Source organism: Stegostoma tigrinum, chromosome 21 (genome assembly GCF_030684315.1).
Source record: "Stegostoma tigrinum isolate sSteTig4 chromosome 21, sSteTig4.hap1, whole genome shotgun sequence".
Lineage (NCBI taxonomy): Eukaryota > Metazoa > Chordata > Chondrichthyes > Orectolobiformes > Stegostomatidae > Stegostoma > Stegostoma tigrinum.
The window spans coordinates 36,928,534-36,954,536 of NC_081374.1; the positions used below are offsets into that span (position 1 = coordinate 36,928,534).

The window sequence follows — 26,003 nt, forward strand, 5'->3', positions numbered from 1 at the left end:
ATCTCCTACATTTTTGCCCACTCACCCAACTGGTCTATGTCCCTTTGCAGTCTTATTGGTCATCTGCATCTTTTACCTTCCCACCTGTTTTTGTGTCAACACTTGGAATAATACATTCACTTGTCTCATTGAAATCATTAATATATATTGAAAATAATTGTGGCCACTGCACTGATCCTGTGGCACACCATTTACACTAGTTATATGTTACCATCCTGAAAAACTACCCCTTCATCCCAATTCTCTGTCTTCTATTAGTTTGTCAATCCTTTATCCAAGCTGAAATACTACTTCCAACACTATGTGCTGTTAACTTATTAAATAGCCTAATGTGCTCCCTATTATTGAACACCTTTTGGATATCCAAATATATTACATCCACTGGTTTCCCCCTGTAATGAAGGAGAGGCCGAACCCCCTCTGATAACTGATAGACCCAGAGAAGCTCGCCTTGCCTTGTAATCTGTTAAAGGAAGTCTGAAAAGTGGTACAAACTGCCTATTAACCCCCAGTCAGTTATAAAAGAGTTGTAAAATATCTGATACACACTTTATAATCAATAAGTAGCAATTTATCTATCTAACGGTTAACAAATTAACAGAACTACGAACAAACCAAACAATTCCCCCATAACTACTAATACTCCAGAATAAATAAAATCCTAATAGAATATCAAACATAGAGCAGTATAGCACAGTTCAGGCCCTTCAGCCCACAATGTTGTGCCAACCTATTATCCTACTCTAAGATCAAACTACCCCGCATACCCTTCATTTTACTATCATCCATGTGCCTATCGATGAGTCACTTGAGTGTCCCTAACTTATCTTTCTCCAATACTACCACTGACTGCGCATTCCATGCACCCACCACTAGTGGAGGTAGAAAAGAGAAACATACAATTAGAAGATGCGACTTTCTGAAGTGTGGCACTTGAATATTTGCGGATTTCAATCCTAAAAAGAATTCTACGGTGGTTGCTGTCAATTTTATTAGTTCCAATAAATGCAAGTCATACTTATGTAACCCAAAGTAATAAGAAAAATAAATTAGTTGCTCAAAATTATAGCCAGGATAAGTCTTCTGGAATGCTTTGCACCATCTCTGCTGATCCTCAGTCAGGAAAGTCTTTCTATGTTAAATTCTTGTGTTAGAAATATTAGCTAACAGTACCACTGTACCTTTAGTTTAGACAATGGTTTTCTGACAGCTTAGAGAATTTTGAGAGAGCCAGTGATTCTTTCTTTTACAGCCTGCTCCTTAGGCAGATGATTGTTGATTCATACACAGATTTTCAAATGCCCTTTTCTTTTATACCATCGATGATCTATTAATTTATTTCAACAGAATTAATCCTAGGTTGTCAAAACATCAGATTTAAATTTAATTGGGTTTTGGTATCTAGGGCCTGTTTTAAATTAATTGGCTAATTTCAAAACGCTGTTGTCTTGCCTGCCAACAGGATAGCCTCTTGATACAAAATTTCAATTTCAATAACTCTTGTGCATCTGCTGCTGCCTGCAGAAATTTTTAATTGCCAAGCCTAAAAAAAAACTTCTAAAAGGAACACACTTTCTTTCCCCCTATCATTTTACAAACATCAAATACTCTACCCAACTTCACAACACCCTTTAACGATCCTGTTTGTTACCTTTCAAAGAATTTTAATAGATTTTTGGGGCATAATTTCCCCTCCATGAAGCTGTGCTAACACTGTTTAATTACCTATTTCTTAATGCTCTATTATATCCTTTATAGTACACTCTTAACACTTTTCCTACAACAGAGAATATGCTATTGTTACCTTTCTTTGTCTTTCTCTCTTTTTATCCATGGCTGTTACATTGACAGTTTTCTAATCATTTGGCACTTTTCCAGAATCTTAGGCTTCCTGGAAGGCTAGTACCAGTGTATGGACTATCATTGTAGCTACATCCTTTAGTATGCTAAGATGCATCCCATCTTCTGAACCATGACATTGTCAATACTGCTCTCAGTACACAGTTTCTGTACCGGGCTTTTCAACCTTACCTTTTCTGCCCAATCCTCTAGATCAGGATGTGAGACTCAATCTTTTAATTCCACTCGCTGAACTATTGTCGACAAATAGCCCATTTTTTAAACACCCGATCCACCAGTTTGAGCATTGATGTCCTCCACCACTGGAATGCATTGAATGCAGTATGTACCACTCAAATGATCCATGAAAACAACATGCTAGGATCCGTTAAAATATCAAAATGAAAATCTATTAGTATTACTTTACACACAGCCTTGGCTGACCTGCTTTGCCACAACTGAAGCAGGTGCATGCTTAGTTTATTACAGTTTGACTCAACTTTTCTAATTAACAGCAGCAATATCAAGTTATCTCATGCCCTCAACTCACCAGAATACCCCATAATGTTTCAGAGCAGAGGAAGAGGAGCAAACACCAACTGGAGAATTAGCAGGCAGGCACAAAATCCAGGACCTTTGATTGAGGAGACTTTAGACACTTTTTATTATTTTAATCCTCAGGATGTGGGCATTGCTAGACAGGCCTGCACTTAATACCTATCCTTATTTGTCTTTGAAGTGGTCTTGGGAACCCATCCTGTTGAACTACTGCAGTGCCTGTGGTGAAGGTGTCAGGTCTTCTTATGTGAAGAGACATGATGAAATCTGAGGGAAAATTAAAAAGAGAGTCATAGTGTCTGCAATTTGTGTTGTGGATACACCTATGAATCCATTTCTTTGCTATTATTATCTCCATGCAACTATCGTCTTTTGTGGTTAGCAACTGGGAGGTTAAGTCAAAATACCAGTAAAAGACTGAGTGGTTTTACTGTTGCACATAGCAAGACTTCTAATAATGCCTTCTACAACTTTTCTTTGAAAAGAACTGAATGGCCATGCGCCGTGTATCAAATACAACAGATGTTTTCTTGTACGATAGGCCATGCCATAAAATTTGAACCACAAATGAAACAGATGGTTATGATTGACTCAAGCCTCTCTTTCAAATGGATCTGCATTGTTATTGTTTGAGTTACATAGGGTCTTTAATACACTCTTATTCCCCATTTGCAGCTCTCTTTTCCCAATTGGATTTAATTGGCTACATCTTGAACCAACTGCAGTTATTCAGTCTGGGATTTCAGCCAGAATATTGATAATATTCAAAAGTTCTTGGGCCACCCTTAGTGCATGACACATTTATTAATGTAAACTGAACTATGAGCTTAGCCTATACATTTCTATAACTGTTTCCGCATGCAGAAAAAGCATAGAAAATATTCCATAGGATGGACAATAAATAGGCAAACAGAAAGGAGAACAGTAGAAAGCTGAGCATTGAGGTTGCGGTGAGAGGCAAGAAACGCACAGCTCGAGGAACAACCAAGAAGGAGGTGGCTTGTCCGAGCTGTTTTAGATTGATGTTCCAAATGGAAGAGGGATTATGGCTGAAAAATGAAGTACCAGTGATATAATGGTGGGAAAAGGATAAAGTCAGTGCCAGAGGTATGAAAAGTAGATGCAGGACTGGAGATGACTAAGTTCAGAGCAAGTGATGGATTGTATTGGATTATATTTAGCTCTAACCAATATCTAGAGTTAGTGTACTTTCATTTATTAAATCCAATGATTCAACACATTTTCTAAATCAACAGACACTGCAGTTTCATTTTTGATCCAAGCTAGTTTACAGAGTTGTCACAGTGTCTCCCAGACAGAGAGAATTTTCATAGCACTGCTGCCAATGCAGGTAGATCTTTAACAAATTGATAAATAGATGATCTTTATCTCTACAAGTTTATTTTCCTCTCTCCTTTCCTAGCCAGTAGCAATTAGCTCATTGCCAGAGCCTAACAGTTGGTACTCATACATTGGTAACCCAGACAAATGGTATTTGTTATTGTGTCGACTTCCGACATGCAGAGGCCAACTTTAATCAGGGAAGGGATGATGGTCCAGGTCTTATGCACTGATCCTAAACATGCAGGAGTCAATCAATAGTGAGTGGTTGCAACAACTTTGCCATATTCTTCTCCAAAGCCAGGCTTGTTGAGACTAATGGCTAACTACCAATTTAATGCTATCAGCCAATTTAGCACAGTCCTGTGATCCTATTGAGATCTGCACAGCTTGGCTACTCAGTGGATACATTCGCTGAAATCAAGTGGGACCATATTTCTAGATGCATACTGTAATTGCACAGATGTCAGTTAATCATTTACTTTGCTACATTCTACAGTTATTCATGGAAATCTTGATGCTCCACATCCACAGATTTATTCTTTTGTTATTGGGTGTTGGGCATTTGACAGAATATGGAACGAATTTGCCACCCGGAGAAAATAAGTTTTGGTGAAACATTCCTAACAATCGTTTAACCACCCACCCAACTCAATAACAAACCTTGTGTCTTGCACCACCTTTCAGAATTCCACCAGAACCGCCCACACTAATAATAGTGTGCTCTGCATCTCCATTATGAACAATTAAATTAAGTTTCATATCTGGGCACAAGCAAAATAGGGAAGATGCTAGAAATCAGAATTATAATAAAACAAATACTGAAGACAAGCAGCAGGTCTAACATTGTCTGAGGAGAGAAACAGCGCAAGTTAACATGTCAGTTCAATCTCTCTTCATGGGAACTGGGAAATGTTACATATGTGAAAGTCCTTAAAAAATACAGAGGAAGAGGAAGGGGATGTGAAGGTGCTTAAATATATAGAGGAAGAGGAAGGGCGATGGGAACGGAAGAGATTGTGATCACTTAGAAGGAAGGAAAGTTTAAATGATAATGGGGATGAAGATGGAAGATAAAAGAGAGAGTTATTTTACAAATAAAGAATCAAAACATAGGTCTAGGAGAGGTGTAAATGGGAGCACCAGAATCATCATTCACAGCTGTCCTTGGAGGACAGCAATAAGGATGATCTGACATTTTCAGAAATGTGAAATTATATGAAATGTCTAATCAAATGATGATGTGCTATTTCTTCAGTTTAATCCGCTGAGTATTTCCAGCATTCCCCATCAGGTATGGATTGTTTTGCAAAGTGTCTGCAATGTACTTCCATTCAAGCTTGCCCTTGTTAATTTATTTCTACAGCTCCTTCTCTTGTGCCTAAGTAAGTTGTATTTAATTACACTTCCCTCCTCCAAATGGCACAACTATTGACAAAAGGCTGCTGCACTCAATTAATTTTGGTGGTTAACCCAATCCTGATTTTCTTGCTAATCCTTTGTTGTACACCAATGAATTCTGATTTCTCTGGGAACATTTGAAGAAATGAGACAACTGTTGTGCTGATGATATGTTAAGAACCTACAGAAGCAAGAGATTGCAATTTCTAATTTGCACCTCCACCAAAGGTCTTATTCAAGTGAAAAACTCACAGCGTGGAAAATCCGAGATGTGCCCATGGCTTCACTGCACACTTTTATCCATTGCAATGCCAAAATTTGCGGTGTCTGGATATGGCAGAAGGAAACGTTCAGAGCGAAGACTCTAGACTTAAGTTCTGTCCTTCTGTTACTCCAATTCGTGAAACCTACCTCATCTAATTGACCTGATTTTGCAGACTTTGCAGCAATTGCCTGTTTCTCTTTGACCTTCTCTTTTCCCATGCTGAGTCACGCTGGGATGGCTGACTGCTGAAGATGCAACTTCCCAGTTTTCTAGTTTATGACATTTCACAATGTACCATGTGCACAGATGAGGTTCCACTCTGATAGCAGCTGAGTCTCTGGGCATTAGTACCATTCACCTTTACAACATTCCAGCAACCCACCCCAACAAGTCATTGTGGCTTGCCAAAGCAAAAAAATATTGGAGCATACAAAATTCATGATTATCACCAGCAACTTTTGGCAAACTACTGGTTTCAATTCACCTTTGCTTTGATTATTGAAAGCTCGTTGCACAAACATTGCAGGTCATTCTGCTGCCAGCAGTCAGTCTTATTAGTGAACTCAAATTAGGATTAGATTTTAATGTCATATGTAATCAAGTCCAGAAGTGCCATGAAACATAATAATGTCACCATTTGCAGCTCTATCGTAGGTACAAAATAGAAAAATAAAGAAATAAGTTAAAAGTTCAACGTTACAGTCCATCTATAACCATGGACCTGCAGTTGCTCCATGCTGGGCTTTTCCCATAAGGACAGGCTCTTGCTGAGTCCCCCACTGCTCATTGCCAACCAGACTCACCAGCCATACAGTCATATAGCACAGAGACAGGCCCTTTGGATTAACCAGTCCATACCGACCAAACTAGTTCCACCTGCCTGCACTTGGCCCACATTCCTCCAAATATTTCCTATTCATGTACTTATCTAAATGTCCTTTAAACTTTTGTGACTGCACCTGCATCCACTACTTCCTCTGGAAATTCATTTCACATGCAAACCACTGTGTAATAAGTAACTGTGTCTTTTTAAAAATCTTTCCCCTCACCTTAAAAATATGCCCTCCAGTCTTGGAAATTCCACCACTACCCCCACCCCGCCGCCTCCACCACCACTACCCCCACTCCCCCCACTCCACCACAACCCCCACACACCCTGCTGCCCACCCCCCCACCCCCAACCCCGCTGCCTTCTGCCCCAGGAAACATCTGCCATTTACCATATCTAAATAATTTTATAAACCTCTATGAAGTCATCTCTCAGTCACTTACATTCCAGTGAATCAAGTCCCAGCCTGCCCAGATTCTCCTTATAACTCAAACCTTCCAAACCTGGTAAATCTCTTCCAAACTCTCTCTAGCTTAATAATATCCTTTCTGTACCAGGGTGACCAGAACAGCACACAGTACTCCAGAAGAGGCCTCACTAACGTCTTTTACAACCTCAACATAATGTCCCAACTCCTTTACTCCAAGCCTTGCCACCAAGTGCCATCTGGGTTTTGCTTTTTAAATTAATTAAAATAAATTTAATTTAATCGTACAGATAACATGGTGATCAATAGGCACAGTTCCATCAGAACATCAGAAGCAGGACTGGATTATACACTTTCTCCAGCTGCACCATCAATTAACGTGAGTGCACCTGATTGTTGGTTTTAATGTTACCTGCCTTCCCACGCACCCCCCACCCACTTCCAATCTCCCTAGATTTCTTGAGTAAAAATCTATCTCTACCAAACTTAAATATTTTTAGTGATGGAGCAGCTACAACCCTTTATGTGTAATGAATTTGGAGTGAAGAAATTTCACTCAATCCTACTTGATCAGCTTGATCCTGAGATGAGTGCCATAATGTTCTGACTACCCCAGCCAGCTCCGTATATACCCTGTCAAGTCACTTTCGGATCTTGTATGTTTCAAACAGATCACCTCTCATTCTGTTGAACTCGTGAGAGTAATGGCCCACGGTACTCAGCCACCCATCATAAGATAGCTCTCTTATTCCAAGAAGCAATATAGGGAATCTTCACTGCACCGCATCCAATGTAAATCCTTCCTTAAAGATGGTAACCAATACTGTACTCCAGGTATGGTCCATCCAAAGCATGGTCTAATTGTACCAACATGTTGTTACTCTTGTACTCTGATCCCCTTGTAAAAAATCTAACACAATAGCCCACTTCCTAAATGCTGACTGTACCTACATGCAAACATTGTGCTCCATTTGTGAATGTACCTGCATCTCTGAACATCAATATTATCGAGTTTCACTCCTTCTCACAATAAAACATGCCTGCTTGCAAGTTGCAATTAGATTGTTTAATTAGCTACAAAGAGCAGGCAGGGAGACTTCAGGTGAATCTGCCCTCAACTATTCATGCCAGAGCCAAAAGCAGTGATTCTGGGAAAAATCAGCAGATCTGACAGCATCCGTGGAGAGAGAAACAGAGAGTTAACATTTCAAGTCCGGTAACCTTTCTTCTGAAGTATGAAAGCATGGTGACTACAATTGCTGTAGCTGATGTCTAAACAGAGCTTTAGTAAAGGATTGGCGTAATGTTTCTGCTTTTGTACTCTGTATCTCTATTTATGAAGTCCTGGATATCACAAAAATTGCTAACCATACTCTCAATAAATCCAGACACCTTCAAAAATTGGGTACATGCATCCTCAGGTCTCGAGGGAGAGTAATATTAAAGTGAGTACAAAAGTGTCTTTGGAATTTTAGGAGAGCCATTAACAAAGTAACATCACAGTACTTAGCTTTTCCCACTGTTCTGTGACTGTGTGCAAAAAGATATAGAGAGTGAGTCAGACATTTTAAGAAAATTATTTTATTACAGCTGAATTACAATAATACTGTACAGGTGTTTTCTGAATTACTGGATCATTTAGAGGATTGAAAAAAAATTGTCTATAATTTAACTTGGCAAAAGCTATAACTAAAACATTGTTTTGATCTTAATCAGCTGTTCAATTAGAACTTGACATATGGAAAGTATATTGAAAAGAATTGTGGATTAAGATGTTTAATAACAACCACATTGGTTATGCATATTTTGTAAGGCAACTGCAATCGTCAATAAGCAAACTATACAAATAGACATCACTTGTGCTAACAAATTCCAGTTATATCAAACAGTAATCTTTTAAAATAGATACTTCTGGAGTTAGCTAGTATCAGCTATTCATTTACTTCAAAAGAAACTTCCAACAAATTTTCTAAATATTTACTAAAAATCACGCATATATTTTACAAAATTTAAAGCATAAATCAAAAGCAGGTTGAGACGATATGAAATACTGACTGTAGCCCAAAATAAAGGGCACGTTCATTTGAAAGCATATAGCAGAAATGACACGCTTTAAATCCTGCACGTCACACTTGAATGCCCTGTAAAAAACTAGAGTCACTCTAAAGCTGTACAATGCCATTGAAGAAGCATTTGATACATATATTGTTTGTATTCACATTTATCAGAGATGTCTGTCAGTGAGTCTAGAAATCCAAACAAGTTTACCAAGGATTGAAACTGTTTAATTTAAGAACTTGCCTGCATTTGGCTGACACACACTGGCAAGTTTGGATAACTGCAGCTTTAGACTTCTCAAACCAAAAATCTTGAAGCAGTGTGGAAGGTTTTATGTTCCGAACACTGCTTTGGTACTAATGAAAACAAATCAAAACAATTAATAGTATTAATAGGTACCTCAACATTACAGAACAAATTGAAAAACATTGACATGTTTTAAATGCAGACATTGGCTTTTAGGTTGAATTTTAGCAATTTCCAGACAGCTCATCCAATTTAATCCAATCAGTCCATGCGGTGTTAATATGCCAGACAGGCCTTCCTCTTCTGTCGCCATCATTTTTAATTGAAGTAGTAATTATCATAGGCCTCCGTTTCCTTCTCCCTCGTAGGCTTGTCTAATCTCCCCCTAAATGCATCTATACTATTAGGCAGCAAGTTCCACATTCTCAACATTCTGTATAAATTCATTCCTCTGGATTCCCTATTGAATTTCTTGGTGACTCTCTTATAATGACGGCCTCCGATTATGCTCCTTCCCACAAGTGCAAACAATCTGTCCATATCCACTCTAGCAAAACCTTTCATCATTTTAAAGACCAGTCTCCGCTCAGCATTCCGTTTACTGGAGGAAAAATGCCCTGCCTGTTAATGCTTTCTTGATCGATATACACATTCATTGCAGCTAGTGCCTCCACATCCTTTTTCACAATACAGTGACCAGGAGCATGCACAGTCTTTGAAGTATGGCCTAACCAAAGTTGGTTACAGGTTTAGCATAACTCCCAAACTTTTCAATTCTAATGTCTACAAACGAAACTGATTGTGTAGTTTGTTCGGTTTATGGTGAGGAGGCTGACAGCACTCAAAGTAAACAGATGACATTTTTTAACAAACTTTTTTTGCCAATTAAAAAGTTCATAAAAACTTAATATCCACAAATCGTATTATGGTATAAGAACGTAAATAAGATAAAACTTCAATTTTAAAGTTCTCCTTCACCATTATTGATCTAAAGATGCATTAAGTACTGCTGCATGCAAACAATAGCTGATGGTTTCAGGCAATTTCACATTGTTTTGTCTTTAGTAACCTCAGTCATCCTTTTGGAAAAGGCTGAATAAAATGGCTGACTTCGTCGATGACATCTAACTTTTACTCTTTGCACTCGTGACCGTGAACTTTATTGGACCACTCTTTGTGATCTGATGTTATTGTCCAATACGAAGTGATGGAATGTCAAACATTTTGAATCACCTCTGTTGACATCCAAACTATCTGATGAGTTCCTCTGTCGGAGCAGGTTCTGGATCCTCTGAGGAAGACCGTTGCATCGGTTTTCTAATTTCCACAGAATTCCTTTTCACTTGTCCATTTAAAGCTGAGGTCTCCATTTCCTCAACTGAGTTTGCGTTAGAAGGACAGTTTGACAGTGAGCGATGGAGATTCTCTTTCCTACACTCATCGGAGGTTGCGTTACCTTTCTCCTCAGTCTTTCCCGATAACTTTGCTCGTGCCTCCTGCTGTCCCCCTATTGATCCTCGATAGGTAGGCACAATGGGAGGCGTAGGCCGCTTATCTGTAACAAAAAGAGCGAACATTTTGAGGACAGCCACATATGTAACGATATAAGATTGCATGACTAAGCAGACTGATTTCTTTGACACTACCAGGTTATTTACCAATTGCAATAACATGGACTCTTTATTGTTCTTTTTCTGCTTAAGCAGATAGATGGAGAAAGGACCTTACTGACCAGCAATACAGAAACTGAGTTGCTGCCTCGTAGGAGCAGAATGGGACCTCGGCCCATGCAATACGATAGGAAAAGACCCAGGAGCCTACAATACTGAACAATGCAAACGGCAGCAGTTGCTGCATTTGGCTGGTGTTGAAATGGTGTCTGTGCGTTTGTGTGTGTATTCGTGTGCATGTGTACATCTGCATGCACAGACACTAATCCCCGAACTGCTATTCACATGTTTCCTCAAAAGCAGGACTAAAAGGGAATTTCCTGCTGCTCCCACACAAACAGATGGCTGCTCAGTATCAGTTTTATGAAATTTTAATGTCTGTTTATATTTTTGCAGTCCTGTTTGCTCAATGCTTAAATCAAATGCCTGTTATTTCAGCGATTACATGCCTACTATGTTCTACGTTCACTTTAAAGTGTATTGAAATATTCAGAGGCCCATTAATAGATTGAGATGAGCAGGTGTTCAATCACAATTAATATTCAAGGGAAGTCTATCAATTGTTATATGCATTTCTGAACCATGGCCAGTCAGCTTGTCTTGGCTGCTTTTAATTTGTTTTTAACCTTTCGGAGAAGATGTGCATCACCTTCTGATGTGTAAAACATCATTTCAAAAGAGTATTATTTAATTACAAAGCATTTAGCAACATTGGCACAAAAACTACTTACTCTTGGCAAAAGTAACAAAGTGCTGGGTAAGACATTGAAATAGGCTGGGATTTCTGGAGCTCAGGAAATCATTGCACCCACTTGTTATACACGGTTCAGCTCTAGAGAAATTCAGCTACTGCTATTTAGACCCGAATTTCGTAATAACATTTTGCAAACAGCTCAAGGGCACAAATTAACGAGCCTGATACTTGCTCACCACCCAAACAAACTAAGGCATAGCACATCACAGTATGAAATTCAGAAATCTAATGATAAGTGTGTCCTATTTCTCTGCTCTGTTGTTTCTGTATCCAGTTTTCAACTGTAGAAGTGTCAGTTTACCAACTACTCAAATCTCGCTGCACTGCAGCATGCAAGAATTTCTCAGTGATCCAGGGACAGGTTTGGACTTGTTATCAGCACATTACTTGTATCTTTAGTTTACTAGTTGCCTGAGCAATGCTCCCTGTGAGCCGTGCAGTCGCTAGAAAAACCCACGCACGTGCCGTCAGCCTCCACTGTAGGAGGCCCTCTGTTTCAACATATCACACACAAAACTCTCACGTCCGGGCAGGAAAATCAAAAATCTGAGGAAACATTAGCAGTGTGTAAGTGAGATAAAAGTTCTGCAAGAGAGCACCAAGAGTCAAAATGCTGTAGGCAGAGAAGGTAAGTCGCTAAAACATAGGTCAATAGTACTGGCAGCTACTTTAAAGTACATCACCGTAAAGACATGATGGGGTCCTTAAGATATAAATAAGCAAAAGTACAAACGTGAGATGATCCAGTTTCTTACTCCTAATGATTTCATGGTCTGTATTGCAAGCAAAGTATAGTTCCAATATCTTTGGCAATATTTTGCAATAGGGAAGTTGGGGGAGGGGGGGATGTTATGGATGAGAAGCCCAGAAGTCTGTTCTGGATTACTGTGTCCAGTTCTGATCGCCCTGATATAGGAAGGATATTATTATACTGAAGAGGGTTCAGAAGAGATTTACCAGGATTTTGCCAGGAATGGAGGGTTTCAGTTACAAGGAGAGGCTGGAAAAGGCTGGGATACTTTTTACCGGAGGGTCAGAGATTTTGGAGGTTTATAAAATCATCAGGGGTACAGATCAGGTGAATGTTAGATGCCCTTTCCCTATGGTGGGGGATTTCGAAAACTAGGCATCATATTTTTAAGGTGAGAGGAAAAAGATTTAAAAAGGACACGGGGGCAATTTTAAAAAAAACATATGGAGTGGTTTGTGCGTGGAATGAACTTCCAGAATAAGCAGTGGATATGGGTACAATGAGACTGTTTAAAAGATATTTAGGTAAGTACATGAATAAGAAATGTTCTCAACAAATGCTAAACAAGGTGGAGTTTAGAAGAATGAGAGGTGATCTCATTGTAACATATAAGGATAGCGACAGTTGAGGAAGGAGGTGCCAGGGAGCGGAGTGGGGCATGATTTAAACAATAAACTCTTCTGGCATAATTCAAAAGTTGCTGGAGGTACAAATGATCATCTCAACTCTATCCACACGATCTCACATTCCCCAAATCCTGGTCGGCTAGACTGTCTGATTTAAAGTAGCAGGTTACTAGGTATATTAATGATTCAGATGAGGGAACTAAATGTAACACAAAGTTTGGAGTCAATGCAAAGCTGGGTAAGAGGGTGAACTGTGAAAGGGACGCAGAGAGGCTTCAGTGTGATTTGGACAAGTTGAGTGAGTGGGCGAATGCATGGCAAATGAAGTAAAATGTGAGGTAGCAAAAGAGGGCAGCAGACCCTCTGAATGGTGAAAGATTGGGAAAGAGGGGGGCGCTGCAGCAAGACCTGGGTGTCCTTGTACAGCAGTCACTGCAAGTATGTATGTAGGTGCAGCAGGCAGTGAAGGAAACAAATGGTGTGTTGCCCTTCAAAGTGAGAGGAATCAAGCAGAGGAGCAGGGATGCCTTGCTGTGTTCACACCCTGGAGCACTGTTTGCAGCTTTGGACCTCTTATCTGTGGAAGGGTATTCTAGCTATGGAGGGAGTGCAACAAAGGTTTACTAGACTGTTCCTGGGATGACAGGATTAACGTATGGAAAAACAGAATCAGTAAGAATAACTTTCACTGAAGTTTAGATGAAGGAGAGGAAGCTTATTAAATGCAAACAGGATTAGGCCAGGTAACTGCAGGAAAGATAACACAGTGTCGAGCTGGAGGAGCACAGCAGGCCAGGCAGCATCAGAGGAGCAGGAAAGCTGATGTTTCAGGTTGAGACCCTTCTTCAGAAATGTAGGAACAGTGTTCTCAATGACAGGGGAGTCCAGAACCATAGGTTATAGTCTAAGGATACACAGTAATGTATTTAGGACTGACATGAGAAGAAATGTCTTTTGCTGGAGACTGTGGTGAGCCGGTGGAATTCTTTGTCACGAAAAGCAGTTGAGGCCAAAACATGGTTTCAATAATGAATTCAATAAAGTTCATTATTGGGACTAAAAGGGATCCAAGGAAATGAGGAGAAATTGGGAACAGGGTCCAGATTGGACGATCATATTGAATAGTGAAGCAGGCTCAAAGGGCCGAATGGCCTACTCAGCTCCTACTTGCTATGCTTCTATTTCACAGCTTGGTTTTGGTTGCAATAAACGTTTAGCATATGTGCGCTCATATGTGGATGTGCAAAATGTTAGTCAATAAGATTACCGATGATGCACAGGATAGCTTTCTATTTATTTTCCTAATTAAATTGACATACCTAATATATCCTTGGGCAAGGTTTGATAAGAGGTGGGGAATATGATGTAGAAAAATTTATCACACGTAATGTTTACTGATTAATTTTTTTTAAATGAGAGGCATGATTAATGGGATTGGATTTTATAATTACTGAAGGCCGTCCTTGTTGCTTTGCACTTGCAATGCAATGTGCTGTAATATTACATTATTTGTCATAGGTGTTTCAGTTCTGAACACAATACGGCAGCTGTTAAAGTGGCAGAAAGTAGGTTTTCATTCACTCAGTTTTTAATTGACTCACGAGAGGATAGAAAGAATCCTTTATTCACCGCTGAATGGCTCAAACTGCTACCCACACTGTATTGAGTTATTTCTCTTGCGTATATCTAAAGGCACAATAAGCCATTGCTGATAGGTAACAATTAAATAACAGCAGGAAATTACAACCGAGCCCAATCACAAACGAGGCAGCTAATGTTTTAAAGGCATGCAACAAATTATTGTTTGTGATTCAACTGTCTTCAAAGCCAACAACGTCCTGATCATTTTATTTATCGCTATACCTCGAGCAATCCGTAATTAGCTTTCTTAAAAAGGGTTGGTCTGTAAACATTACATCATATTCCTGCAGCTCTGTTCCAACCTGGCCTACGGAGATATTAGATCTGCCAATCTAACAAGGAAGACAAATAGAAAGTTACCAGTGCATGATCGATAATCTTCTTAATATTTGCAGTTTGTACAGAACTTTAGTTAGGCCACATTTGGAATATTGTGGACAGTTCTGGTCATCACACTACCATAAAAATGTGGAGGCTTTGGAGATGGTACAGAAGGGTTTTATCAGGATGTAACCTGGTTTGGAGGGTATCAGCTATTAGGAGAGATTGGACAAATGTGGTTTGTTTTCACTTTAATGTTGAAGGATGAAGTTTATAAAATCATGAGGCAATGATAGAATGGGTCGTTGGAGTTGTTTTCTCTAGGTAGATGTGCCAATTATGAGGAGACATAATTTTAAAGTAAAGGGAGGAAAGTTTAAAGAAGTTGTGAAAGGCAAGTGTGTTTTTATTTTACACAGTGGTAAGTACCTGGAAGGAGCTGGCAGAGGTGCTGGTGGAGGTGGACATAATAGCAGCCTTTAAAAAGCGTCTTGCCAGACAGATGAATAGGCAGACAGTATGGACCATGTTGAGGCAAAAGGTTTTCAGTTTAGAAAAACATCATAAATCAGCAGAGTCTTGATTGGCCGAAGGGGCTGTTCTTGTGCTGTCCTGCTTGTTCTTATTTCACATAGCAGCCCATATATATAGTGTAGCATCCACGTACAGTTTTGCAATTAATAACATCAGTTGAAATGTGAGAGATATCTCTTCTTGAGGACAACGTGTAGCAGAGCTGGAAGAGCAGCCATCTAGATCTGGCTGAATGAAAGTTGTTACTGAGCGGTTGGCCAAACAAATGGGGCAGATCTCCTGGCAGGTGTAGCTATAAGCAACAGAAGCTACATATTTCAAGGTCATTGACTGAAGGTGACCTAACCCAGAATAACTGGTATGAATAAAAGAAAAAGTTTTGTAGTGGGGTTGAGGAACCGATTAACATTATTTGGACTGCAAGTAATGAGCCTTATAAGGGTGGTTTTCGATGCAATGGTATTTTCTTCCAAAAAAAGGGTAGGTGATAAATACAAGCAGCTAAAAACAGGAAAAGAAATACTCTCACATTTAAAACATTTTTTCCAGTTAATGGGAAATGTTTCATGTTAGGATAACTATTGCTTTAGTCTATATGAAGATTTAAAATGGATATGAAATATTGATTAACTTTTGCTAAGGCCGGAGTGGAAAGAGAAGGAGTGTCAGTCCAAAATAAAATGATTGGGAATGCAAGGTAGACAAATGAAAGACTGTGGCCAAGTGAAACAGCAGAGTGACAACCATCCTCCTGCTGATTGTTGGTACAGCAATATAGACAGCTTGGGACGCATGTATCCACAATAACGATGACAGCCTGGAGTTTCTGAAAGCTTGCACTGGATCATCCACAGATGATTGACAGAAACCCTGGACAAATGGCTAAACACCACTGGGGGTCACGCCGACAAATTTCCTCCCCACCTTGATTACGTTTTTGGACAGGAATCATAGATTCATGAAATCATAGAATCCCCACAGTGTGGAAATAGGTCCTCTGGCCCAACAAGCCCACACCAACTCTCAGAACATCCCACCCAAACCTATCCTCCTATAACCCACCTAATCTACACACCCCTGAACACTATGGGCAATTTAGCATGGCCAATCCACGTAACCTGCACATCTTTGGACTGTGGGAGCAAACTGGAGCACCCGGAGGAAACCCACGCAGACACGGGGAGAATGTACAAACTCCACACAGTCAGCCAGCCAAGGCTAGAATCGAACCCGGCTTCCTGGCACTGTAAGGCAGCAGTGCTAACCACTGAGTCACCGTGTTGCCCTAGTGCTTATCAAGTCTTAGATTTATAAACCAATTATAAATTTCAGGCACAGCTTTTTGTTGAAGAATAAAGGTAATGAAAGTGACATAAAATTTCTGGGACTATATTTTCCTAAGGAAACTTTCAAATAAATATTGCAATTTGAAAAATATACAAAGTTTGGTACTGGGTCCACTGCTTTTTATCATTTAAATAAAATGATGTGGATGTGAATAAAGGAGGTATGGTTAGTAAGTTTGCAGATGACAGCAAAATTGGTGTAGTGCACAGTGAAGAAGGTTACCTCCGAGTACAATCGGACCTTGATCAAATGGGTCAAGGAGTGGCAGATGGAGTTTAATCTAAATAAATCTGAGGTGCTACATTTTGGTAGGGTAAATCAGGGCAGGACTTATACGTTTAATGGTAAGGTCCTGGGGCTTGTTGCCAAACAAGGAGACCTTGGAGTGCAGGTCAATAGGTCCTTGAAAGTGAAGTCGCAAGTCGACAGAGCAAGGCGTTTAGTATGCTTGTATTTATTGGTCAGCACATTGTGCATGGGAGTTAGAGAGTCACGTTGCAGCTGTACAAGACATTGGTTAGGTCATTTTTGGAATACTGCATTCAGTTCTGGTCTCCCTGCTATAGGAAGGGTATGGTTAATTGAAGAGGTTCAGAAAAGATTCACAAAGACGTTGCCAGGATTGGAGTGTCTGGGCTCTAGGGAGAGGCTGGACAAGCTGGGGCTATTTTCCCTGGTGTGTCAGAGGCTGAGAGGTGACGATATAGAAGTTTACAAAAACATGAGGGGCATGGATAGGGTGAATAGGTGAATGATAGGTGAATAGTCAAGGTCTTTTTCCACAGAGTAGAGGAGTGCAAAACTAGAGGGCATTGGTTTAAGGTGAGCGGGCAAGGATATAAAAGGGATTCAATAGGGAAATTGTCACGCAGAGAATGGTCCATGTATAGAATGAGCTGTCAGAGGAAGTGGTGGAGGCTGGTACAATTACAGCATTTAAAAGGCTTCTGGATGAGAATATGAATAGGAAGGGTTTAGAGGGATATGGGCCAAATGCTGGCAAATAGGACTAGATTAACTGAGATTATCTGCTGGCATTGAACGAGTTAGACCGAAGGGTTTTTCTTCATGCTGTACAGCTCTATGACCCTAAAAGGTGACATTTTGTCTCAAGAACATAATTAACCTCAATGTTGCTAAGTTACCTCCTGGTCCAATTGGACGCATTAGCCTGTTCATCTGAACATTCCAGTGCTTAACATGTGAGCTTGCTTGTCGCAATTTCTTCTGTGCAGCCTGTAAACAACAAAGGGGAGAAAATTGTCACAAAATAAATGCTGAACGGTCTGTATTAATGAGCACCTGGAAACCTGTCATGTGTTAGTGCACGGATCTCAGCAATATACAATTATTTTTTGCTAAGACACATTTATCATTCTGTAATTGTGTGAAGAGAAGAAACTAATCGATATTTCATTAAAGGTGCAAGCTTTCAAGTCAATTCTATGGATTATTATGGCACAGCAGTAGTGTCCCCACTTCTGAGCCAGGAGTTTCAGGATCAAGTCTCACCCACTCCAGTGATGTGTAACAGCATCTCTGAAAGGGCTGATTAGTTCATATCTACAAGCAGATTTTGCTGCACTACATTCACTAAGTTGAACAACGAGGCCAATTGTAATGGCATAAAACGTGCTAATAAAGTAAAGACATTTTAAAACTCTTCATTTAAGGAGAGTGAGCCCATTCAGTCTTAACATGAATTCTAGTTTACTCTGCAAAACAACAAACTAAGAAGTTACTTATGAAAGCAGTGACAACTGAGGACTTAGCACTGTCATGTCTGCCAATGAAAACCAGCTGCACTTTCCAGCACCTGGCCCATGTTAAGTGATTCTAACAATGTCAGCCAGGTGGACCTCATAGAATGAGTTCTCTGATTGGACCAGATTAACAGCTCCAATCAGGGAGCCCTGGCTGACAGACAAGAGCAGGAGTGTCAGACATCCTGTTCACTCTGACAGCTGGCTCTGAGGGAGCTGAATCAGCGTGAAGGACTCCCCATGTGTAAATAAAAGATAATTTGGTGACAGCATACCGGCCTCTAAGGAGTTATTTCAGCCTATACGTGGAATTGAAAGTTACAGGTGCTGCTCCAGGAACCTCTGAAATAAGTTGAGCATTTCAGCCTCCATTACCAAAGAAGGCAGTGAATTCTAGACCTTCACCCTCTGGTTGCAAGTTTTTCCTTCATGTCCTCTCTAAACCTTCCATTAATCATCTTAAATTTGTGCTCAACAAGGGGAAACAGGTCTTTCCTGTCTAGACCATCCAGACCTCATTATTTTCCATCCTCACTTCAGTCACCCACAGCTTCCTCTGTTCTAAGGAAAACAATCACAGCTCATCCAATCTGTCACTGTCACAAATTCTTAAACTCTGGCAACATTCTTGTAACTCTCCCTACTTTTACCAGAGCAATTATGCCTTCTTTGGATGCAGTGAGCAGAACTGCACTCGTAACTGCAACTTTGGCATAACCAGCAATTTTTACAGGTGTAGCATTAAATCCAATAAAGGGAAGTATCCCATATACACCTCTGCTACCACCTTCAATGACCTGTGGGCAAGCACACGAAGGTCTCTCACTTTCTCCACCTCTCAATATCCTCGTTATTGTGCATTCTCTTGCTTTGTTAAAAAAGATGCAGCAGGATAAAGAACATTTGGAAAGTTGAGCGGAAAAATGGCTGAGGGAGTCGAATCCAGACAAGTGTAAGGTGATGCATTTTGGGAGGTCTAATGCAAAAGGGAGTAGCCAGACCCTTAAGAGCACTGATGTCCATAGTATCGTGGGATGCAAGTCCATACTCCCTGAAAATGGCAACATCAGTGAGTGGATAAGGTGGTAAAGGAGGTATATGCTTGCTTTCACCAACTGGGGCACTGCGTATTAAAGCTGACAAGTCATGTTCCTCCACAGAGAACTTCAGTTAGGTTGCACTTGGACTACTGTATGCAGTTCTACACTATACAAAGGATATGGATACTTTGGAAAGAATGCAAAACGGTATTCCAGAATTTTGTCTCAATTGGACTGTACTAGCTGTAAGGAGAATTCGGACAAATTTTGACTAGAACATCAGAGACTGACAGGCGACTGGATATAAAATTATGAGAGACATGGATAGGGTGGATTATTGGAGTCTGTTTCCCGGGAGGCAAACATTTAAGGTGAGGGGGACAAGTTTAATAAAGATGTGCAAGGCAAGTTTTATTTTAATACAGAGGGTGGTTGTTGCCTGGAACATGCTGCCACGGGAGGTGGCAGAAGCAGATATGATAACAATTTGTAAGAGGTATTTAGACAGACACATGAACAGGCAAGGGATAGGGGGATATGGACCATGTGTAGGGGGATATGGTCAGTTTAGAATGACATCCTGGTAAGTGCAGACATGGTGGGCCAAAGGGCCTGTTACAGTGCTGAACTGTACTATATTCACTTGTCAACTCACAAGAAACTCAAGACAAGACCTGTACAAAAGCAACCACCTACAGTGCTGGAAAGTTGAAACAAATGCATAAAATGTTGAGAGCATTGAGCAAGTCTTGCGGCATCTGTAGAGAGGCAGAAAAGTTAGTAGTTCCAGTCAATAACTTTTCATCATTTCCAGTGGGATTCAAAAGATACACACCTGAAGAGAAAAAAATGTTGCAGAGTTATGAGTAAGGGGCAGGGGAGCAAGATGAACTAATTTATTTTTGCTGAAGGTCAGCACAGGGACAATGGACCAAATTGTGCCTCTCTGTGCAGTAAACCATTCTATAATTTTCTCATAGCCTATCGACTACTATTCATTAAAAGACCACTGTCTCGCACAGTGACCTCCACTTTGCCTTCTTAAAACTCATTGGGATTTCATTTTCCATCTCTATCACAATTGTTCTTATGCTGCAGCCACCCACACCAGCGTATCAGAGATGTGTTCTTTTTCCCCCCAACTGAGGAGTACAACCCCAACTGCTTTTGGCAGGGCTGCTGACCACAAATCCTGCACTTGTGCTCTCACCCCTTCCCCTCCCAAATAAAACCATGTTAGGGCTCATTAGTTCTCATGTTCCCACCCCACCAGCTGCTGTATTCAATGGATTATTTTCTGGCATCTCCCCTCTCCGCATTCCAGAAGGGACTGTTCCCGCTATGATACCCGGGTCCACTCCTCAGTCACCCCCTAAAACCTTGTCCTTTCCTACTTTTTTAAGCAAGTGGACAAAATGTAACTTGTATGTCCTCAAAGCTCCAAACACTCCTCTCGAGAGAAGTGGTGATTTACATGAATTTTCTTTTAGTCTGGTTTACTGCATTGATTGCCATTTATGTGGTCTCCCTGCATGTAGAATAGATTGACCACTTTGCAGAACAGCTCTGTTGTGTTTGCAGGTATGTCCCAAACTTTCACTTCTTGTTATCTCAATTCTTCACCCTGCTCTCACTGACATCTCTATCCTTGGCCAGCTCCATAATTCCAGCAAATCTCAATAAGCATGAAGAACAAGGGTCTTGACCCAAAACGTCAGCTTTTCTGCTCCTCCGATGCTGCTTGGCCTGCTGTGTTCATCCACCTCCACACCTTGTTATCTCAGATTCTCCAGCATTGGCAGTTCCCACTATCTCTTGAAGAACAATGCCCCTCTTTTGATTAGGCACTTTACAGCTCTTTGGACTCAACACAGTTTGAGACCATAATCTCAGTAACTATTTTGTTTCCTTTTCTCTGCAGGATTCAGCTTTTTCTAAACTTTTTGCTTGCTGTCAGCAGCACACCTGCTCTAGATGCATCTTTCGTTTCTTAGTTTCTATTCTTTCCCCATCACTATTTCCTGTGGTCCTCAAACGAACCCTTTTGTTATTAAATCTTTCCCATCACCCTTCACCGTCCTTCAGTCTTTGTCCACCCAGCCCTTCAGTAAAACCAGAATTTTGCAAATGCTGGAAATCTGAAACAAGAATTGAAAATGCTAGAGATTCTCAGCAGCTCTGGCAGCTTAAATGGAGAGAGAAACAAAGTTAACGTTGTGCCCAATCCTAAAGAAGCATTACAAGACACTCAAAATTTTAACTGCTTCTCTTTGCACAGATGCTGTCAAACCTGTTGAGTTTCTTAGCACTATTATTCCCATCTTACGGTGGTGCAATTTACCTTCTAAGTGATGCCTGCTGTTACTTTTAAGGCTTTTGAACTTTTGATAAATATGGTTGTACCTTGGGCGTTGAATGCTTTGATGCAGTTATTTGAAAGCAGCAGCCCACAGGAAGCAGATGCAGTCAACTGTAACACTTCTAGGAGTTTCAAAGCGATCACTATAAAGCCCCAATAAACTCTTCATGAAGGTATAACCATCAACCCAGTGTAATGTTATCTTAAACTTAAACCACATAGTATGGGTTGGAATGATAATGTGAATGCCATTCCCAGCCCTCTGTCACTCATCTTGAGGTGTGAGTTAACAGAGATTGATATTTCAGGTCAATGTCTTATCATCAGAACTGATGAAGGATCATCAACTTAAAATATTAATTCTGCTCCTCAATCCACTAATAGTCCACAGACTTTAAACTAGGCACATTAGCTGCCGTAAATATACCACATGCCAGAAGTCACGTTGTCCACATGTTCAAATTATTTTCAGCTTCTCACACTCTTCTCCTTTAGCAAAATCACAATGAAGACAACCTCATGTGGCGATAGCCTTTTAGAACTTCTTGATAAGCTTTAACAACAACATTAACAACACTGAATTTACAAAAATGGCCAAATTGCTACTCTCTACTTTACAATAAAAGTCTTTTTCTTTCTGAAACAAAAAGCACATCATCAAATTTCTTAGTACTCCACGTGCTGGTTCATCAGCACAGAAAGCATAGTGTGAGTCAATAAAATGTCTCTTCTATCTGACATTTCTATAAGGCAGAGAGGAAGGGCAGACAGCAATCTTAGCAGAAATGAAGCTCAGTAACCACCTTTGATACAAAGAGGTCAAGGCTGAAGCAGCGCTACCCCACATCAAAAGAATGGCTTTCATTGCCTGTTCTAGACAGGAGCTCTGTAGCAAGGCAGCCAGTATAAATGCCAACAAGCCATGATAGCTCTGTGGGGAATGGATATTCAATATCAGTTCACCCTCTATTTACATGAAAATAAATACATATTCCATGTAATATGAATAAACGGAATCTCAAGCCTTGCCTAGGCGACTGAAGACAGATGAAGCTCTGCAAGAATATCGGGAATGTAGAGCGAATTTGAAAAAAGGGATTAAGAGGGCTGAGAGAGGACATGAGATATTGCTGGCAAACATGGTTAAGGAAAATCCCAAAGCCTTTTATTCATATATAAAAGAGCAAGAGGGTAACTAGAGAAAGGATTGGCCCACTTAAGGACAAAGAAGGAAAGTTATGCGCTGAGTCAGAGAAAATGGGTGACATTCTTAATGAGTACTTTGCATCGGTATTCACCAAGGAGAGGGACATGACAGATGTTGAGGTTAGGGATAGATGTTTGCTTACTCTAGGTCAAGTTGACATAAGGAAGGAGGAAGTGTTAGGTATCCTAAAAGACATTAAGGTGGACAAGTCCCCAGGTCCGGATGGGATCTATCCCAGGTTACTGAGGGAAGCGAAGAGGAAATAGCCGGGGCCCTAACAGATATCTTTGCAGTGTCCTTAGACAGGTGTGAGGTCCCAGAGGACTGGAGACTTGCTAATGTTGTCCCCGTGTTTAAAAAGGGCAGCAAGGATAATCCAGGTAATTATCGACCGGTGAGCCAGACTTGCTAATGTTGTCCCCTTGTTTAAAAAGGGCAGCAAGGATAATCCAGGTAATTATCGACCGGTGAGCCTGACGTCAGTGGCAGTGAAGCTACTGGAGAAGATACTGAGGGATAGGATCTATTCCCATTTGGAAGACGATGGGCTTATCAGTGATAGGCAACATGGTTTTGTGCAGGGAAGGTCATGTCTTACCAACTTAATAGAATCTTTGAGGACATGACAAAGTTGATTGATGAGGGAAAGGTTGTAGATGTCATATACCTGGACTTCAGTAAGACGTTTGATAAGGTTCCCCATGGCAGACTGATGGAGAAAGTGAAGTCACATGGGGTCCAGGATGTGCTAGCTAGATGGATAAAAAAACTAGCGGGGCAACAGGAGACAGAGGGTAGTAGTAGAAGGGAGTTTCCCAAATTGGAGACCTGTAACCAGTGGTGTTCCACAGGGATCTGTGCTGGGACCACTGTGTTTGCGATATTTGTAAATGATCTGGAGGAAGGTGTAGGTGGTCTGATCAGCAAATTTGCTGAAGACACTAAGATTCGTGGACTAGCTGATAGTGAAGGGGGCTGTCAGAAATTACAGCAGAATTTAGATAGACTGGAGAGTTGGGCAGATAAATGGCAGATGGAGTTCAATCTGGGCAAATGCGAGGTGATGCATTTTGGAAGATCAAATTCAAGGGCGAACTATACAGTAAATGGAAAAGTCCTAGGGAAAATTGATGAACAGAGAGCTCTGGGTGTTCAGTTCCATTGTTCCCTGAAGGTGACAATGCAGGTCAATAGGGTGGTCAAGAAGGCATATGGCATGCTTTCCTTCATTGGGCGGGGTATTGAGTACAAGAGTTGGCAGGTCATGTTGCAGTTGTATAGGACTTTGGTTCGGCCACATTTGGAGTACTGTGTACAGTTCTGGTCGCCACATTACCAAAAGGATGTGGATGCTTTGGAGAGGGTGCAGAGGAGGTTCACCAGGATGTTGCCTGGTATGGAGGGTGCTAGCTATGAAGAGAGGTTGAATAGATTAGGATTATTTTCATTAGAAAGATGGAGATTGAGGGGAGACCTGATTGAGGTCTACAAAATCATGAGGGTGGATAGCAAAAAGCTTTATCCCCCAGAGTGGGGGGCTCAATTACTAGGGGTCATGAGTTCAAAGTGAAAGGAGGAAAGCTTAAGGGAGATATGCGTGGAAAGTTCTTTACACAGAGGGTGGTGGGCGCCTGGAACGCGTTGCCAGCGGAGATGGTACACGCAGACACGTTAGCGTCTTTTAAGATATATTTGGACAGGTACATGGATGGGCAGGGAGCAAATGGACACAGACCGTTAGAAAATAGATGATAGGTTAGACAGCGGATCTGTATCGGCGCAGGCTTGGACGGCCGAAGGGCCTGTTCCTGTGCTGTAGGTTTCTTTGTTTGTTTCTAAGGAGGAGGTTTGAGGACAACCTAAAATTTCCTTAAGCAATTATACTATATTAACAAAGTTGCTGCCATTAGGTCGCAAATCTCTCTTGTGTATGGTCACGCCATTAATGGGAGATAGTCTTTTTGCCAAAAAATTAATTAATTTATTCTCTCTGTTTTTAGGCACCAAATTCCCATTCCTGTGCAAGCTGTACAATAAATTGATCAGCTCACAATATTGGGTCAATTGTCCCTTTGAGCAACAAAAGCCTTCTTTCACATTTTGAAAAGAACCAGGAGGTTGTGAGCAAGTGGCTACCTGATGTTTCTGTCAAGTGGCCCTGCATCATGATCTGACCAATGTGTAAACAGGTGTGGAAACTAATGCAAAATATTTATTTGGAAACAGTAAAAGCCAGGAAACATTTTGCAGGTCAGGCAGCATCTGTGAACAGAGAAACAGAATTAAAGGTGCTAATACTTGTGTGCAAATTGCAGAAGGAACGGGGGAGTGGGCTGTAGTGAGTAGGTGGTCATGTGGAGCAGGGAAATTACAAAAGAAGTTGGCGCAAACACAGAAATGCCTGAGAAACTGAGCAGGTCTGGCAGCACCTATGGAGTGAAACGAAGAGTTATCTTTTTGGGTCCGATGTGACTCTTCTTCAGAACTTGCTTTCTGGGGATCTTAGCCAGAGAATCTAGGGAAAGGTCCTTGGAAATCAAGCTGTGGGAGAAGGGGTGGGGGGAGGGAGGAGGAAATCTGCATTCAAAGCTTGGGTGGGTAATGGGGGTGGGGGCGCGGGGAGAAGAAATGGAAGAGCCGGGGAGATTGGTCATGGTTGCACATTGGAGAATCTAGCACATGATGTGGGTTGTGTTGCAGTTGGCTTTGAGGGGGTTGGGGAAGAGGAATTGTCAATGTTAGGGCCTGGGGAAGGGAGAGATTATGAGGTACAGTAGGCAGGGCCAATGTGTTCTATTCTCCATGGCCCACAAAGAGTGTTATAACAAGATATTTTCCCTGGGGTATAGGAGGTTGAGGGATGAACTTATACAGGTTTATAAAATCACTAGGGGAATGGATAAAGTGAACAGCAAAGGTTTTTTTTCCCCCCTAAGGTGGGAGAGTTCACAACTAAGGGAGCATAGATTTAAGGTGAGAGGTGAAAGATTTAAAAGGCACCTGAGGGGCAACTTTTTCGCACAGAG

At 40.9% G+C, this 26,003-nt stretch overlaps 1 protein-coding gene and 1 long non-coding RNA gene across 3 annotated transcripts in view; one reads left to right on the forward strand and one right to left on the reverse strand.

Moving 5' to 3' along the window:
- The window catches only part of LOC132210842 (uncharacterized), a 64,629-nt gene that overhangs the window by 31,669 nt on the left and 6,957 nt on the right, over positions 1–26,003 (forward strand). The window contains exon 2 of the long non-coding RNA XR_009447012.1: positions 10,671–12,016. This is a non-coding gene — a long non-coding RNA (uncharacterized LOC132210842). The remainder of the gene's footprint in view (positions 1–10,670; positions 12,017–26,003) is intronic.
- Positions 8,275–26,003, reverse strand: part of def6a (DEF6 guanine nucleotide exchange factor a) — a 140,204-nt gene continuing 122,475 nt past the window's right edge. For both annotated transcript variants that reach the window (XM_059653450.1, XM_048553530.1), the window contains exons 11-12: positions 17,754–17,844; positions 8,275–10,519 (exon numbers count right to left, since the gene is read on the reverse strand). In XM_059653450.1, the coding sequence (XP_059509433.1) occupies positions 10,215–10,519; positions 17,754–17,844 (396 nt within the window). In that variant the 3' untranslated portion in view covers positions 8,275–10,214. The remainder of the gene's footprint in view (positions 10,520–17,753; positions 17,845–26,003) is intronic.